Source organism: Antedon bifida, chromosome 7 (assembly GCF_963402885.1).
Source record: "Antedon bifida chromosome 7, ecAntBifi1.1, whole genome shotgun sequence".
NCBI lineage: Eukaryota > Metazoa > Echinodermata > Crinoidea > Comatulida > Antedonidae > Antedon > Antedon bifida.
Genome location: NC_136232.1, coordinates 1,853,374 through 1,871,284, shown reverse-complemented (window position 1 = coordinate 1,871,284; position 17,911 = coordinate 1,853,374). Strand labels below are relative to the sequence as shown.

Below are 17,911 nucleotides of genomic sequence, written 5' to 3'. Positions count from 1 at the left end.
CATCCATGGACTTCATGGTAGGGTGATGCTGGTGGTATCATTCTCAACAGATTTCTAACATCATCTGTAAGGAGGTTACTGACAAACTTCAAAGAGACCCAGTTGAGCGGTGATGGATATATGTGGCAGCAGCTGATGGTGGTGGTATCATTCTCAACAGATTTCTAACATCATCTGTGAGGAGGTTACTGACCCAGTTGTGTGGTGAGGAATATATGTGGCAGAAGCTGTGGTGGTGTTCTGAAAAGTTCTCTACATCTATGGTCATCGCATAGATAGATATCACATACATGAGTGTTCTGAATCACAGAGAAGCAATTATTGGTAATGGATGTGGAGGCAGCTATGTCATTCTCAACAGTTCTTTACTAGAATGTGCGAAGTAAACATCCCTTAGACTTAGATGTCAAGTTTGTCCAAACTGGACAAACTTGACATCTAGGCTCAAAGGACAAGCATATTGTGGTAACCTCAACAACATTCTTTCTATAGTTTCATACACTGTGGTTTAATTACAAAATAAACTGTTTTAAAAATTACTATCTCAATAAGTAAAAGGAATAAGCAGAAAAATCTCCATAGAGTATGCATAATATCTGTAAACCAATCAAACTTTTCTGAACTTTACAAATTCTCCTCTTTAAAATACATTCAGATCTGGAAAAATAGTTGGCAAGTTCGAGGGGTTGTAATAGCCTATATAGAAACATAACAATCGCATAAGGAAAAGATATTATACTATATTGTTGTCAATCAGATAGTTATGCGATGTGCAAAAGGTATTTGTAAATGGATGTTCAACAAATCATTTAAGTCATAAGGGAAAAAACATTGGCATGCATTAAACCATATTATCTACATCATTTCCTTCAGGATGAGAAAAACAAGCATTTTCATACAATGCCAAATCTCTGATAATCTGTTTATACTATGTTTTCAGCCATTGCTGATGTGTTTTTACATAGGGCTTATGTTTGAACCTATAGCTTGACATCACAGTCAATGAATGCACATGTTTTTGCAGAACTGTAAATTGCTGTGCCACTTTTGCCAAATGCCAATAACAAGCTTTAACTAAAGACGATCGACCAAGGACACACGTCCAATCGACCAAAACAGTCCCGTAACGATGTATACTGCGCTTAAACACATACATAAATTAATCTTTGTATAAATTACCGTATCGTTCTTTCTAATGTTCCAAAACAAAAGCTTGCTAATATGGAGCTTTCCCTTTGCGACGATTGATGACAAAACTACGTCATGTTAATTCATTGAGCGCTTGCAGAGATATTGGTACATTGGTCCTAGGCCTAGCTCCTAACCTCGACACAGGCAAATCGATAGCTCCCTAGTATCTTTCACTAAGCGCCATTTTCGCATTTAAGTTAATTTCTTGTGCTTTTTGTTTCTATAGAAAAATCTGTTTCTCAATGTAAACTTTTTTATATATACTATAGCCTAAATTCACAACCAAACTACATGCACGAGAAGCATATCGAACTGAACAGGATTAAAACAAGCGTCACTTAGAATAAGCGGCATATTTAAATAAGTGCCAAATAAGCATTGTATTGAAACAAAAATGTGGTATTTAAACCTTATTATTAATTATTGTATTAAGCCAAATTAACAATTATCCTTAAAAAACATTGAAGCAACTGACAAGAAATATACAATACTGCCCTCTACCTTCTGTCTGTTAAAACAACTAAAAGTGACCATATGCGTGGTCTTGAAAGATTAGAAGTAGTTAAACTTTTTCTGTTTATAAATTCCTTTCAATTCAATTCAATTTCTTTTTATTTCGGAAATATCATCCATATTAATAAACTTATAAACAGAAAAAATCGTAAACTTTAAACTTAAGTATATAGAATGCTTCTCCATCTACAATACATTTTGGAGTTATGGAGCATATGTTTGCACACACAAACAACAAGGATGTTACCACTATTCAACATATGTTACATGAAACTATAGGTAGATTTTCACATGTACTTTATTATTCTAATTTATTTATAATTTAAATTCTATAGATAGTATATAGTATATAGATATTTTTTCCCCTTCAATTTTCATTCAAAGTGAATAACTAACATAGTAGACATTAAAATGGAATCTGATTTTTTTTCTACTATATATCTTTCTTGATATCAGCTTTATTGTAACTTATCAATAAATGTATACTTACTGTAATTTTCACTTATCTTTAATAGCCATCTTTTTAATCTATTCACATCAGTATACAATATAGTTTGTATTTCCTTAAATTAAACTAACTACCATTAAACGAAAGACAAAACATAATTATTTCACTGTTGATAAATCCATAGAGATATGATGATAAAACCACATTTATAATTTTGCTTAAATTGCAGGAAATTGAATTCATTTTCCAGCAAAGTCATGTCGTTCATTGTCCTAGTCACAAGGAGGATAGAGGAACATTTTTTAAGGTCATGAAACTGAATATCCGATTGAGCTTATACAAAATGTAACAAATTTTGACAGGGATTATTTCACTAAGATATCCAGACAGCATTTACCACATAACCACATGTTTAAAATATAATGTATTAAAGTTTACTTTAAAATATTTAAAATGCATGAGTTTCCAATACAAAGTTTACCAAGTTCAGGAAAAGAATATTAGAAGTGAAAAATCAAAATACACCTTCCTGTCATTTGATTGGTTGATTTTGAATCATGTGACATGCAACATAACATCTCAAGTTTAAATTGATGCAATACAGTTGGCCAGAATATTGCATGATGGGAAAACCCAACTGTAGATCTACTCTTACTTCCAAAATCTGGGTGGCAAATGTTTGCATGAGTCTTGGACTTTTTCGATTCAAATGGAAACAGTTATTTATTTGAATTTAAATAATACTTAGTTTACTATTCAGTAGGCATTTAATATAAAATGGAGAAAATATTTTCATTCATTGAAAGATGTTTGTCAGAAAACATAATCTAATTACTCAACCACCTGAATATATATTTTGAAACACTAATACTAATCTATTCACTAGTAGCAATTGCAAAGATCATTCTCCTTTGTTAATTTCTCATAACGCTATTTATTTCAGCCTATGGCTGTAGGTAGGTAATTGCATTAATTTTTATTTCAAAATATATAAATAGGCTTTTAAACGCAGGCTGTTCATTGTATTGGTCTTTCAGATTCAATAAACATACTTTTGTATCATTAACAATTATAATATCACAAGTCAATAACCGGTCAGAGAAATTATTCACATGTAAGGATTTGTTACATAGGACGCCCCAAGCTTTAATGGTGTTGGGCGAAAATGAAATGAAACTTTTAAAGTTTTTAGAATTAATTTAAATATGCATAGTATTTTATAAATCCAAAGGCAAATTACTGAAAAATGACAATGCTATGGGTATCAATGGCTAGATCTCAATAGAGATACTACAAAATAAAATAAGCAAAAAGCTAAATAAAACGATAAAGTAAAACGGCCAGAAAAATTAGCAGTGTTTTCGGGCAACACTAGCCCTTCATCAGTGCAAATCATTTATAGTATTTTATATATAATATTTGTAAAGTACTATCTGTATTTTATCAGTATTTAATGTCTTGTTTTAAAATTATCTTACTAAGAAAAAACAGGTTTTGTAAATGTTGCTGATCTCACATGTGACACTGTATCACAGAATTTGCCAATGATACAGTAGCAATTGTAGATACAGTACCGAGAATACACGTTTCACACATTTTGAGAACACTCTATAATCTTTAATATATGTTGACATCGCGTACAACAAAATAGGCCCTTTTTTGGATTATTAGATTACGATCGAAGGTTACATAGATTACATTTCAATAATCAACAAACTTCATTGGAAAAAAAAACTCCGGAAAAAAAATAAGTAGAAATTGTTTCCCTGATAAAATTAGAATATGACGTCTCATCATATTGACATCAAATATTAGAATTGGCTCCATTATACGTATATTACTCAGTCGACTAGGTCATTAATTTACATTATTATTTATTCATTTAATTATTTTATTATTACATTATCGAATTCTGAGCCTTGTATTTCTCAATTATAATAATATAAGGCTGAGGAAAAGCACAGGTGTAGGAATTTCAAATATTGTGTGTGTGTGTGTGGAGGTGGGGGGAGAGGGAGAATATATCTTAAAAACTATTACTTAGGTAATAATCTGATGAAATGTACTTTATTTCTTGTTTTTCAAATAATTGTCAATTTTATCCTATTCTTTTATGAAATTTAAATTTAAGCAAAAGTTAACATTCAAAACGTCAAGATGATAAATATATTTTTTTCGGTTTTAAATGCTTTTTTTAAAAAAAGGATTAATTTGTTGTCAGGAAGTAAGTATTAATCTTGATGTTTTTGTACTCTTACGATTACCGGAAGACAACTAATTAAGCGCTTTGTACACGCTTGATTGTCTCCTAATCCGCATCTGTTGTTGAACTCATCCTCAACTTACTATGGATTCGTTCATTGACGAACATGTTTACAAGATCGTGATCAATTTAAAAGCAATGATGTAATCTCACTCATTCTCTGTTTTTAGTTAGTGACGAAAATGTAAACATTGTTTGCATAAACAACTACTTTCATATGCAAATTATGGAAACCTTTTTTTGCTTACAAATTCGAACATATCAATGTATAATAAGTGGTGAATGAAACTGTGCATACTGCATTATAATACGTATCTTGTACGAGAATAAATACCAGGATGCGTACATACAGTAGAACCTCTATTAAGGGGACACCGTCAGGACCCAATAATAGGGGTGTCCCCTGAATAGAGTTTAGCCGTAGTATTAAAAGATATTTTGCCTCTCATCTGTTTTCCAGGAAAGTTTTCCCTTAATAGGGGTGTCCCCTGAATAGAGTTTAGCCGTAGTATTAAAACATATTTTGCCTCTCGTCTGTTTTCCAGGAAAGTTGTCCCTTAATAGGGGTGTCCTCTGAATAGAGTTTAGCCGTAGTATTAAAACATATTTTGCCTCTCGTCTGTTTTCCAGGAAAGTTGTCCCTTAATAGGGGTGTCCTCTGAATAGAGTTTAGCTGTAGTGTTGAAACACAGTATCCTCTTAATGTGGGTGTTACAGAGGTACTTCTATAAAAAGTGCTTGTTAAACAATACGAACCAAATATGGTAAAAATTGTCTACACTCAAAACAACACAGTTTAATAGCATAATTTATGAAAACAAAATCTGAATAGTTTTATTCAAAATTCAATCTTTCTCCATAGTGCAATCTACACGAGAATGAAATGCACATAAAATGAACATATTGCTCAAGCGAGTATTTAACAATGTTATCAGTCATTTATTAAATGTCTTACAATCAAGGTCGTATAAAGTAATTGTTGCACATGGTTTATTATTGGATAGAAGCAAAGTTATTATTGATCACTGCGGTGTCCATGAACTATTAAAGCCTAGGTTCAGAGTAATGTTACTCAAGTAGTAGGACGTTCAACTCCGAGTATATTAAGACTTCTATTTAAACATCAATGTTAATATTGCGTCTTTATTTCTAGCCTTGGTTTGAGAGACAAAAAGGCTACATGGCACCCACGAACAACTTAGTTTACGCTCGATATTGAACTGATTGTAATTGATGAATATATTCAATGGTAGAGTAGTATGTTTAAAAATGGGGATAGCATAGAATAAATGAAGAATCTTGCCATGAATAAATCATCATCTAGATTCTCTAGTTATAAAACCTTACTAACAATTATGTAATAATGTAATAATTTTTACTGCTATGAAGTGGTACTTTAAAGGGAGTAAAGTATTCCAATGATTTTGTTTTTCCAACTATGCAATTTTACTGAGCATTATGCCATTCTCTCAATCATCATGTGAAAAGTGCTTCTTCACACTACTAAATGTGACCCTGAATATCTATAAATAGATGTTTAATTATGAAATTGTATGTAATGAATGAATGTATAGATTCTTTCACATGATCAGTCAAATGAAACAAACAGATATATGTAATATTACTGTAGTAAAATAAAGCCAGCTCTCACAGGAGAAATCATAAAAGGAACCCTAAAATAAATCTGTTACACCTACATAAGAGGAACACTTTACAATGACATAAAAGAAATAATATGATTTTAACACAGCCAATCCCTTAAACATGGTTCCCACTAGATAGCCTACTTCATGACAACGCAACACCTTATGCACCAAAAGTTATTGCAAACTGACACAATTCGCAGCTTTGCATCTTATACATAAAGAAAGCCAAAGTTCCTACTTTAAGACAGTAACATCACTAGTAATGAGCAAGGCCGTATTTATGCACTCTGTGTTTCGATATTATTGTGTCGCATCCCAATGGGAACAACATCCGATAGGACTAATTACTGAAACCCTACAACATAATCAGCTTTGCAACAATTAACATTTGTCCTTATTAACGTCATTAGCATCCTGTACATGTCCTTCCTCATAATGAGAAGGAACATAAAAATGGTTTTATCCTTTGTGAAGGACAAGTAGAGACAGGATTGAGGAAAACAAGAAACAATGAAATAATTTGCAGATAGCTGTATACAGATTCCTAAACAGGGGATTCATGATGTTGTTGGGTACTATTAACAAGAAGAAGAAGGACAATCTCATGTCAAATTCAGGTTAAAAACCTGTACTCAGAGGAGAAGGGTTATGATGTTGGGCATCAAAAGTTTGAAGCCAAGAGAATGAGCCATCTCAAGTCTCACAAACTATGTGCAGAAACTTATACAGAGGAGAAGGTTTATGATGTTGGGCAACAGAACTCTGAAGTAAAGAGAATGTGCCATCTCAAGTCTCACAAACTATGTGCAGAAGTTTATACAGAGGAGAAGGTTTATGATGTTGGGCATCAAAAGTCTGAAGCAAAGAGAATGTGCCATCTCAAGTCTCACAAACTATGTGCAGAAACTTATACAGAGGAGAAGGTTTATGATGTTGGGAACCAACAGTCTGAAGCAAAAAGAATGTGCCATCTCAAGTCTCGAAACTGTGTGCAGAAGTCTGTACACAGAGGAGAATGTTTATGATGTTGGGCAACAACAGTCTGAAGCAAAGAGAATGAGCCATCTCAAGTTTGTCTCAAAAAGTATGTGAAGAAGCCTGTACTGTACACAGAGGAGAAGGTTTATAATGTTGGGCACCAAAAGTCTAAAGCTAAGAGAATGAGCCATCTCAAGTCACACAAACTATGTACAGAAGTCTGTAAACAGAGGATAAGGTTTATGATGTTGGGCACCAAAAGTCTGAAGCTAAGAGAATGAGCCATCTCAAGACTCACAAACTATGTGCAGAGGCCTGTACACAGAGGAGAAGGTTTATGACGTTGGGTAACAAAAATCTGAAGCAAAGAGAATGAGTCATCTAACAAACTATGTTTAGAAGCCTGTACACAGAGGAGAAGGTTAATGATGTTGGGCACCAACAGTCTGAAGCAAAGAGAATCAGCCATCTCAAGGTTTATGATGTTGGGCACCAATAGTCTGAAGCAAAGAAAATAAGAAAGGAAAGACAGATTACCACATTTTCTTGATATTGTCATAAGATTTGAATGCCATACCTGTTCTAACTGTACTGGAGTGCTGAATTCATGGTGATGATGCACTGAAATAAACTTTGGGTCTGTCAAGCTAAGCCTGGCTAGGTCACGCACAGATCTACAAATATAAACAAATTAATGTAACAGATTAGTATTTAAAGATGTATTGTCCCCTGAAAAAATAATTATTAAATTTTTTTTCGTTGAATAAGCCATTTTAATGTCATATAATCCACTTCGACTAAAAATTAGATTGAAAAACAATTTATTTACCTGGAAAAACTGTAATTTAAAGCAAAAAATAGTCAGATTGGCTGCCAGCCAATGGATTCTTGGTTGAATTTAACCATTTATTTTGTCATTTTATAAGGGAAAACATTTTTTTTTTCTACGGAAGTGATTAACTTTATTAAAACTACAAAATAACCTATTCAAAGTCTGATTTAATTAATCTTCATTTTTCATGTTTCTGGGGGACAATACTTCTTTAAGTATGATTGAAGCTATGTTTACACGCTCTTTTCTCCATCATATTTAAATGGCTGTCTATCCGAGTTACATTATAGTTTAGCTTATTCTGCATTCACAAGCAAAACAAGTAAAATATCTGTTAAAAGAGTTTAGTTAACACAGGCACTATTCAGTTGTAACTGGGATATGATTCAAATCAGCTTTAACTATGTTCGATGCACACACATTACAGATATTTTCCTTTTTTCCATTTTTAAACACGAAATGCAAGAATGTATTATTTAAAATCCTTCATTCATAAAATCATTTGATATGCTATGTATTTATATTATATCCTGAATTAAGAAACAAGTTATTTTCATGCAATTAGGCAACTCGTACTTAGTTTGTGTGGCTGAGAACAACATTGTCTGTCGTTCGTTAGGTATGTTCTCTATAATTGCATTCATGGTTTTCTCAAATCCAAGGTCAAGAATTCGATCAGCCTCATCGAGAACTGAAATGACAAAAGCTTTATAATTATAAATATCTGTAGCGATAAAGAAAGCAGTAAATAATAATAATAATTCAGCGTTGAATACAAGGGCAAAAATGAGGAAAATAATTTCATTCATTACAAATTCTATGTTATAAGAATATCTATATGAATTTCTACAGTATTTTGCTTTAAGACTACTAAATACTACTTTTTTGGTTATTTAATTAAAAACATATTCTAAGCATCTATATCTTCTAAGGGCTACCATAAAAACTAAATTTTTTAATAATTTGCTGATTTTTAAAGCATTATAAACATAAACACAACAGAAAAACTTTGATAGATAACAGTTAAACGGTCACTACAAATAAATTAATTATGAGCTCTCAGCAGTGTACAAGCGTTGCGTGAAAGGAAAGCAGCACCATTGAAAAATTAATGCATTCATTCCATGAATGAATGCACAACTTTTTGCAAAATGTTCTGGTACACTTGTAGAAAACAATAAAAAAAAGTGTTTTATCTGTTAAATGCATGCGGGTAATTTATTGTTGATGTTGAATTACGACTAAAATTTTATGAAAATACACCTCATAAACAATATACTCTATATTTTGATTGGCTGAGTATGTGCGCATTATATTTTTCCTAGAATCTCTTAAATATTATAGATTATATAACATGTTGGCATTTGATTGGTCAATGTTAGTCATATGATATTCATAAAACTGATGGTATGAGAAGTAGAATCCATTCCCTGTTACCATATATCAAGACCAGTGGAATTCTGCTTTTGAAAGGAATAATTGTTTTGGAAAATAACCATTTCAACAATGTAGTATTCATGGTCTTACCGAGGACTTTCAAATTTGAACAATCAAAATTTGGGGTTTCATCCATATGCTGTAGTAGCCTTCCAGGGGTACACACTATTATGTTGGTCTGGCAGATTCTGTCGGCCTCCGACTGAAGATCCTATAAGAAACAAAAAGTCATACCTATTAATATTTACCCCACTTATAGAGCACTCACTACTGTGTATCAATAGAGTGGTATCAACATAGTGTCATTCTATTTTTCAATAATCTCAATCTGTCACTACTGTTTTTTTACCTATTATCTGTTGGAGGAAAATAAATTGTCTTTTGAATTGAATTCTTGATATTGGTATAAATATAGTATAGCTTTTATATTCATGTTTATAAGATCCTGGACAAAAACCAATGAATTGTTTTGTGGGGAAAGACAAACCTTTCCAAGAACAATTCTAGAAACACACACACAAAAACCAGGGACCAAAAGATAACCTCTTAGGTACTGGTACTGGTTCAAATAACCGTCTCACAGAGACATCTGGTAGCCATTGACTTAAAGTTGGCATTTGATGTGTTACTTTTAAATGTACAGTATGAGAGTGACTACTAGTACCAAATTGCACAGTCACAAAACAACTTAAAGGTGGAATTAATTATTACATTTATTAAGAAATTCTCATTAGTCATGGTCACAGTTATAGTTCCCTCTATGTAAAACAGTTTGAAATATGTTCTACTTGTGTGCTATTTGAACTTTGTTTCTATTTTTGGATCACTTAACAAGCTAAAAACATTATTCATGTTGCAGTGGCTGACAAATGATGCAAAGTCACATTGACCGTTCACCCATATAATGTACATTTGTGTAAAAACATCCCCTTTGAGAATATTACCTTTAACAAAAGGTTAGCAATCTTAAGCTCATGGGATGAAATTGATGACAATGACTAACAGACTAAGGAAAATGATGGCCAAGCAAGCCTAGTTATTTTTTTTACATTGCTTGATACAAATTCGTTGATTTTACAAAGGTAGAGTCAGCTCAACAACATCTGCAAGTGAATATCTCTAGAATTTCAGATGCCATTGACATAATTTCTATCTCATACTGGCCATTGATAATAAGGAAATAAAAATTTCCCTTCAAAACTGTAAATGTGCTACACTTCAAATATAAACCTTATTGCTACAGATTTCCATCTAAACTTCCGTCTACTTTACCAACTCTTCCACCTAAACACCTCCACTACTATACACACTTTTTCACCTTAACACTTCCACAGACAGGTACTTCCTTTACCAATTCTTACACCTAAATACTTCCACAGATAGTACTTCCATACCAACTTTTCCACCTAAACACTTCCAGGCACAGTACTTCAATACCAACTATCCTACAGTACCTAAACACTTCAACAAAGAGCACTTCTACTACACACTTTTCCACCTAAACACTTCCACCTAAACACTTCCACATACAGGTACTGTACTTCTTTTAAATATCAACTCTTCCATGTCACCTAAATACTTCCACAGACAGTACTTTCTTTACCAACTCTTCCACCTAAACACTACCACAGACAGCACTTCCACTACACACTCTTCCGCCTTAACACTTCCATTACACATTTTCACCTAAACATTTCCAGAGACAGCACTGTCACTACACACTTTTCCACCTAAACACTTCCACATACAGGTACTTCTTTAAATATTAAATCTTCAACCAGAACACTTCCACAGATGGGTACTTCCTTTACCAACTCTTCCACCTAAACACTTCCAGACATAGTACTTCTATAACCCACCTTCCCAGCTAAACACTTCAACTGCGAGCAATTTCACTACACACTTTTCCATTTAAACACTTCCACAGACAGGTACTTCTTTTACCAACTCTCGAACCTAAACAAAATATCTGAGATCTGAGATTTCTAGATCTGAGTTTTCTAGACACCCAAAGTAATACTATTATATTATATTGTCATAAGTCATACTTATTCAATTAATCAGATGCGCTTAGAGATCTAAAACTTAAAATGATTAACACTATATGATTTTTTTTTTATATTGATTGGCAGACTATTCTAATATCAGGTTGAATTTTATGAATACTTAGTCGATAGGTAATTAAAACACAAATTATTAAGAGCATTATTTATAGAAATTTATGACCTTCGTTTAAATAAACAGAACATTCACATATATCTCTTGTTTACATTATGTACACAATATCACTCATTCAACCTTGTTTTACACAATACTGTATGAATGAACTTCATTCTAAACTATTACTTAATTAAGCTGAGATTTCAAACTGAATATCAATACTGAAGTACAAATTTAATTATATTTACTTTGTACAGTAAATAATAGTAAGTTGTATGTGCACTATTTTTTGAAGTTTTTAAAGTTTCATAACATAAAACACAATTCATTTTTTCACCAATCAAAAAGACTTCAACAAAACAGGGTCTTTTCAACATTTATTTTTACTTTGTACACTAAATAAGTATTTCAGTGCACAGTTTTGTGAAGTTTTTAAAGTTTTATAACATAAAAAACAACCACAATTCTTTTTTTCACCGATCAAAAAGACTTCAACAAAACATGTCTTTTTAACATTTTGGAACTAAAAAGTGAAACAAAATCTGTTTCTTTTCTTTGTGAAGTCACAGTCCAACATTATAATTAACTTCAGGATCAGTAGTGCTCTTGTTCACACTCAATAAATGTAATTTGAATACTGAGCCACAGAAATATACAAAGTCGCACATGTGCAGTGTCCATGTGTAGTATCCAAAGGTAACATTTTAAAACAAAACTATGATTCTGCAATTTTTTTTATGTTCCATTTATATTCCCAAAACTGATAGGATAATATGAATCACTATCATGGGTTCATCAGATTCTCCCTCGGGATTTCATAGGATATGAACTATGGATTTAAACATAAAATTACAACATTGATAATGTTATTCGGCCATTTGCTGATACGTTGGTCCATTTGATTTGTCAATTGTAGTTACAACTTACAATCTGTGACACGCTATACAATTGCAGTGAAACAGTCTATCATGTGGTCAATAAAAACTGCCAAATGTAGTTACCGTAGGACATTTCGACGAGACTGTTTTAACTTAAGTAAATATCAGATGGTGTAAGTTATCTTTATTATAAAGCACAGTATTCTTTGTTTACGGCCACAAACGAAATCGGCCAACTTCATCAAATAAAATATCAGACAATTTTCAATGTTTACACGCTCTTTCATTTATCAGAATTAATAAAAACAGTGCTTCAATCGGTTGACCGAGAAATATCTGATTTACATCCGATTTTAGGACAGAGAGAAATTGCACTAAGCAATTATATCGGTTGCTTAACTTTGATATGATTCTAATCAGCTTAACTTTGCACACGTAACTCTAGTTCATGTAAATATTTTTAACGTATAATGTATATAACTTTCAGAAAGGTATAAATGCCTTCATGAGAGATTTCTAAACATCTTGAAGGACAATATGCAGTATGGAAATGAAAAAACATAAAAACTTGAGAACATAAGAAACCTTGCAGGGTTATAAAGGTACTAATGGAAGGCTTTTTGGTAATCTAAGGCAAGGCTATATTAAAAATTAGTAATTTCCATAGTTTAAAGGTCATAGAGATAAATGTAATTTGCTTCTTTTTTTCAAAGAAATACATTTCAAATGACCTTTTGCTTTTGAAAATTAAAAGCAAGGTGAAAAAAACCGACAAATTACAAAGGTTATTGCCTTGGAGTTGAGGGCTATGTCATTGAAATGAGGACATTTTTAAGATGAGGACATTTCTTCGTTGCTTGTAATCAAGAAATGGAATTATCTGCTACCGCACCCTTTTGTAATCTCATGTCACTGTAGATAGTTGCAGAGGCATTAACGTGATCTTCTATGACCACGATGATGAGGCCAAACTATGAAATTTGTACAATATGTACTTTTACAAACCTTAACCCTAACCGTCAAGCGCAACCTCGATTGTCTAGAGTTATGTTTCCAAACTAGTAACTTAAAAAATCTACAGTAGTACTAGTAGTAGTATGATAGTCATATCAGACAATAGTGCATTTTTTCACAAAAGTTCATGCGTACCAACTATTAGATTTTTCCATCATGATGGCAACATTTAGCTGCAATGCAAAAAACTCATTATTTGAGTGACTCAGCATTTTGGTTATGACGTTTTTAGTAGACTTACTTTTATTTTTGTTATTACTTTTATTTTTTTCTTCGTGCTTCTGTATTTTTTTTGTGTGTGTAGGCCTATTTAATGATTTAATTTGTACTTAAATATCTTACAATGCAACTTTTTGCTGATTGCTAAAGTTTATAGTTATATATGCCCGTATTTCGTAATAATTCCCGATTTTGATGGGTGGGATGAACAAGAGAAAAATTCATTGTAGCATCAATAAAACTCCATCGCATCCTGCTCCATTGAAATAAAGTTTAATGACTATTCAACTAAAAATAGTATAATAATTTAGTTTCTATTGTACGCTTCCTTGAACTCTTCTTAAAAGTACTAGATACAGTACCAGGCACTATAGAAAAAACAAAACAGAAACTTCTCCAAGCATTTACAAGGTTTTTCCAAACTTGAACAATACTACAATAATACTTTATTAGGTAATCCATGTAGCATACTGGAAGGAAAGATAGTTATATAGCAGGTCAGATATGGTTCATGACAATTTACAAAGGTTAATGACCTACGGACTGTATGAGACAGAAGGATGTGGCCGACCTGGTTCAATTAACTTTCACTTTTTAAAGAAAAAGTTTATCAAAAAAGTTAATTAAATCTCGCATTAATGTAAAATTACAGTAAAATGTTGAAGAAAACACTGAGATAAGAATTGCGAGTGTGCATGATTGTTAATTGAATACATGTTTAAGAAATAGTCACAGGTTGGCTTTGTTTTCACATCCACAAAGAACTATAACGTCACCACATTACAGTTTTGTGCAAAAGTAGCCAATATTCCAAATTAGCCTCCAAACTCTGAAGTACCACAAAATTCAAATGCACACCAAAATAGTTAATGAATGAGCGAAAAAGGTAGATATTATCATTCATAAAATTGTTCTTCAATTTTAACAAAAGGAAAAGAAAAAAAAATATTGTTTCTTATATCTAAAAAATAATATTTTCTGTCAAGAACATTTGTTTTTTACAAAAATGTATAAACTGGAAGTCTTCTGATTCAAACTTTTACCCTATTGGCAAAAGATCAAACTAATACATAATGCACGCTATCATAGCTAAAACATTATGTATATTTTACATGCTTTACAGCATCTTACTACTATAAAGACACCTGTTTCAATTGTTGTCTGTGTCACCTACTATCACATTTTCTTAATTCAGTACTTCTATCCAAGGTTAAGCCTTTAGTGCAGTTACCCAAAACTCTAAATCTCCAGAGACAAAATTTGTTCAAGAATAATCAAATTGAATCAGGCCAGACAATGATGAATGAAATATGTTTTTTCTTCTTTGTTCAACGATTGATTTTTGCTTTAGAAACTGTGTTGACATTTTTTTATGATTGATATAATGATAACCTTAGTTCACATGATTAAAATAGGGCATTATATTTTGTGAAATTAAATGATTTAAAGAGCAAAGGGCTTAAGACAGAAGCTGGCTTTTGACAAGACAAGAATGGCGATTGATCAACAAAATGAGAAATGTGTGCATACGCAATGGTACTAACATTAGGTTTTTAGTCGCGTGCAACACGACTCTACAACTCACTATGTCGGTTGGTTGGTCGGTCGGTAAACACTAACTTGAGCATGCGACTGCAGCCATGTATATGGCCTTGTTTAACCTAGAAAACATATCTAAGTCTGTAAACTGAAATCAACTAATATCATACATTGAGCTTTATTATTTAACATAGTATAACTACATATTGTGAATCCGGCTCGAGGTGTTGGGTGTGGTAATCATTGCCAATTAAACTGTCATGCTTTGCTAAAATAATGCTAAAAATATGCACTATAAGTTGCTTTAAAATACATAAATACTGAACTTTTTGCCCCCATTGCACATTTCTGGAATGGCAGGACCATACTACGTCAATCTATACTATTGTGAATCCGGCCCAAGGCTTCGGGTGACACGTGACATATTTCCACTTTTAAAAGCAATAGCATTGTATTGATGTGGACCAAGAACCTGAAGGTTGAAGAAAGCACCCATTTGCACCCAATGCAACATTTTTTATCATGGTAAAATGACAAATTCAATTTCAGTTTTAACTGACAGGTGGCATTTTGTCAACTTGTACCATATGTAGATTCGGACCCAGACTCTATGATTAATAAGCAATTCATTCACTCCTGTTCACAATACAAACATATACACAAAATGCTCTACATAAACAAAATCTTTGGTAGGGGAGTTGTAATTTGTTGTTAAAAAATCCTAACATGAACCCAGGACCTTTGGATTGGTAGCCAAGCATCATAACCACCAAGCCACAACTCCACTCCGTTGTCATAATTTTATTTATTGTATTGTATTAGTAATTTTGTCTGGTAGGTTGAGCCATACCTAATTAAATTGTCTAGAAATATAATCCATTCCTATCATATTTGAACCCGGACATTCAAATTTGAAAGTAAAACATGTCGACCACTATGTGTAATACGTTACAAGGTACATTGTGGTTTTGCATCTTTTGAAATTACATATCTCAGGTTGATCTACATCCAATTACATATGTCTATAGATATAATCCATTTATATCTTGCCTTTACATTACCACGAGACAATCCCTGTACTTTCCAATAAATTTTCAAGGCTACCCCAGATTCTCGCTTTTGATTGTCTAAATGTTAGTTTACATATTGTGGATTCAATATAAATCCTAGCCTACTGGCTAATGTTATTTTTCACATATGACATTAAATTAACAATATACATTTCAATTTAATAGCCTTTGTGCAAAATTGGTTGATTACATATTTTTTTAAATTATAACTCTGTGAAATTAAATTGGAAACCCATTCATAGACAGATATGATGCAAACACAACATTAATTTAAGTTCTATAAACACTACAATAGCAACAACAACAAAAACTTCTAAAAAGCAATTATTCTATCTCCATTAATGTAATGTTCGATTGAACAACTTATTGTTATTAAATGTAAAACTGAATTATCTTTGGGAGACCCTTTCGTTCGGTGGAACATGAATTTCCCAAAAAAGTTGAAGAGGATTTCTACTTCATATACCAAAATGAAAATTTTAATGTTAAAATAAAGCCATTTTTAAAGAAAATATACCCATTACATACTACAATGGTAAATCCTGTATTTGCCATATAAGGTCGTAAAAACATTTAATGAAACAATTGAAAACTTGTAGTGGCCTTTTTAAAACTAAAAATGTACACATTTCATTCGCTTTCTGGGTAAACATTATTGAAAATGTACAGAAACCTAGCATTACACATGAATATAACATCTTCATTATTATATAATAAATGGACATTGTTTATACATAGAAGTACATCTTTCTGTTCTACAGGAAATATCATAATACATGCAAGGTCATTCATTTTAAAATAAATGTGATGGATTGTGAGATAAAGCTAGTTTCTCATAGCTCATGTTTTGCACATGGCCCTCCGGTCAGACAGTAAACTCAGCCCACGAGATTTGCAAAGCCACGATCCACAGCGGAAAGCATGTGGAATCAAGGAAGAGTGCCAAATCAGGAAACAAGACCATGACAATCTGCTATAATACTATTTTATATATCTTTTACTTCTATTGGTAAATAGTTACTGTATAGGGGTTTTAGTGTTTTTATTGCTCTGTTGAGTCAATCAAGACCGTGAAAGAGTGAGATTATTGGAAATTTAATAAATTGACAAGGTTGTTTCATTGCCCCATTGTTTGTACAATTTATCAATTTAAGGCATCTTGCCAACAGTGAATATCAATTTTCTATTTGATAAAATAAAAAAAATTTAATAAAAAACATTTTTAGCAATGGAGGTATTTGATTTTTTTGTTTGAAAATATTGATTGTCACTTTTTTCAATTTTTCTCTATAGATCCATGGATGAAATATGCAGCAGGTTCTTTAATGTGCACACAAGTCAGATATGTAAACTGGACTTGAATTGAACAACCGCTTTTATTTTATAGGAAAAAGAGATTTTAAATGCCTGCCAAGTGAATATGAGAGTGTACTTCTTATATGCAGAAATTAAGTGACGTCATTTTGGGGCAAACCGAAATAGGGAACGTTCACATGTTTAAAATTTGATGTTTGCTTTGTTAAAGTTTTCTCCGGAATTTTAAGTATGCGAAATGCGAAACTTGATGTTTTTTGTATCGACCAGTAGAAAAAAAATAGAAACAAATTATCTGGGTTTTCATTCACAAAATCACCGACAACAAGGCAAGTTCATTATTTATCATAGAAAATAACAAAAACTTGAAGATATAACTAACAAAAGAAACAATATATTTGGTCAAATT

The 17,911-nt window shown here is 32.2% G+C and overlaps 1 protein-coding gene across 1 annotated transcript in view; it reads right to left on the bottom strand.

The window, feature by feature from the left end:
* LOC144847860 (putative ATP-dependent RNA helicase DDX10) overlaps positions 1-17,911 on the bottom strand; it is a 60,626-nt gene that overhangs the window by 16,099 nt on the left and 26,616 nt on the right. Inside the window, exons 4-6 of the mRNA XM_078704402.1 lie at positions 9,399-9,519; positions 8,448-8,562; positions 7,617-7,713 (exon numbers count right to left, since the gene is read on the bottom strand). Coding sequence (XP_078560528.1) covers positions 7,617-7,713; positions 8,448-8,562; positions 9,399-9,519 — 333 coding nt within the window. The remainder of the gene's footprint in view (positions 1-7,616; positions 7,714-8,447; positions 8,563-9,398; positions 9,520-17,911) is intronic.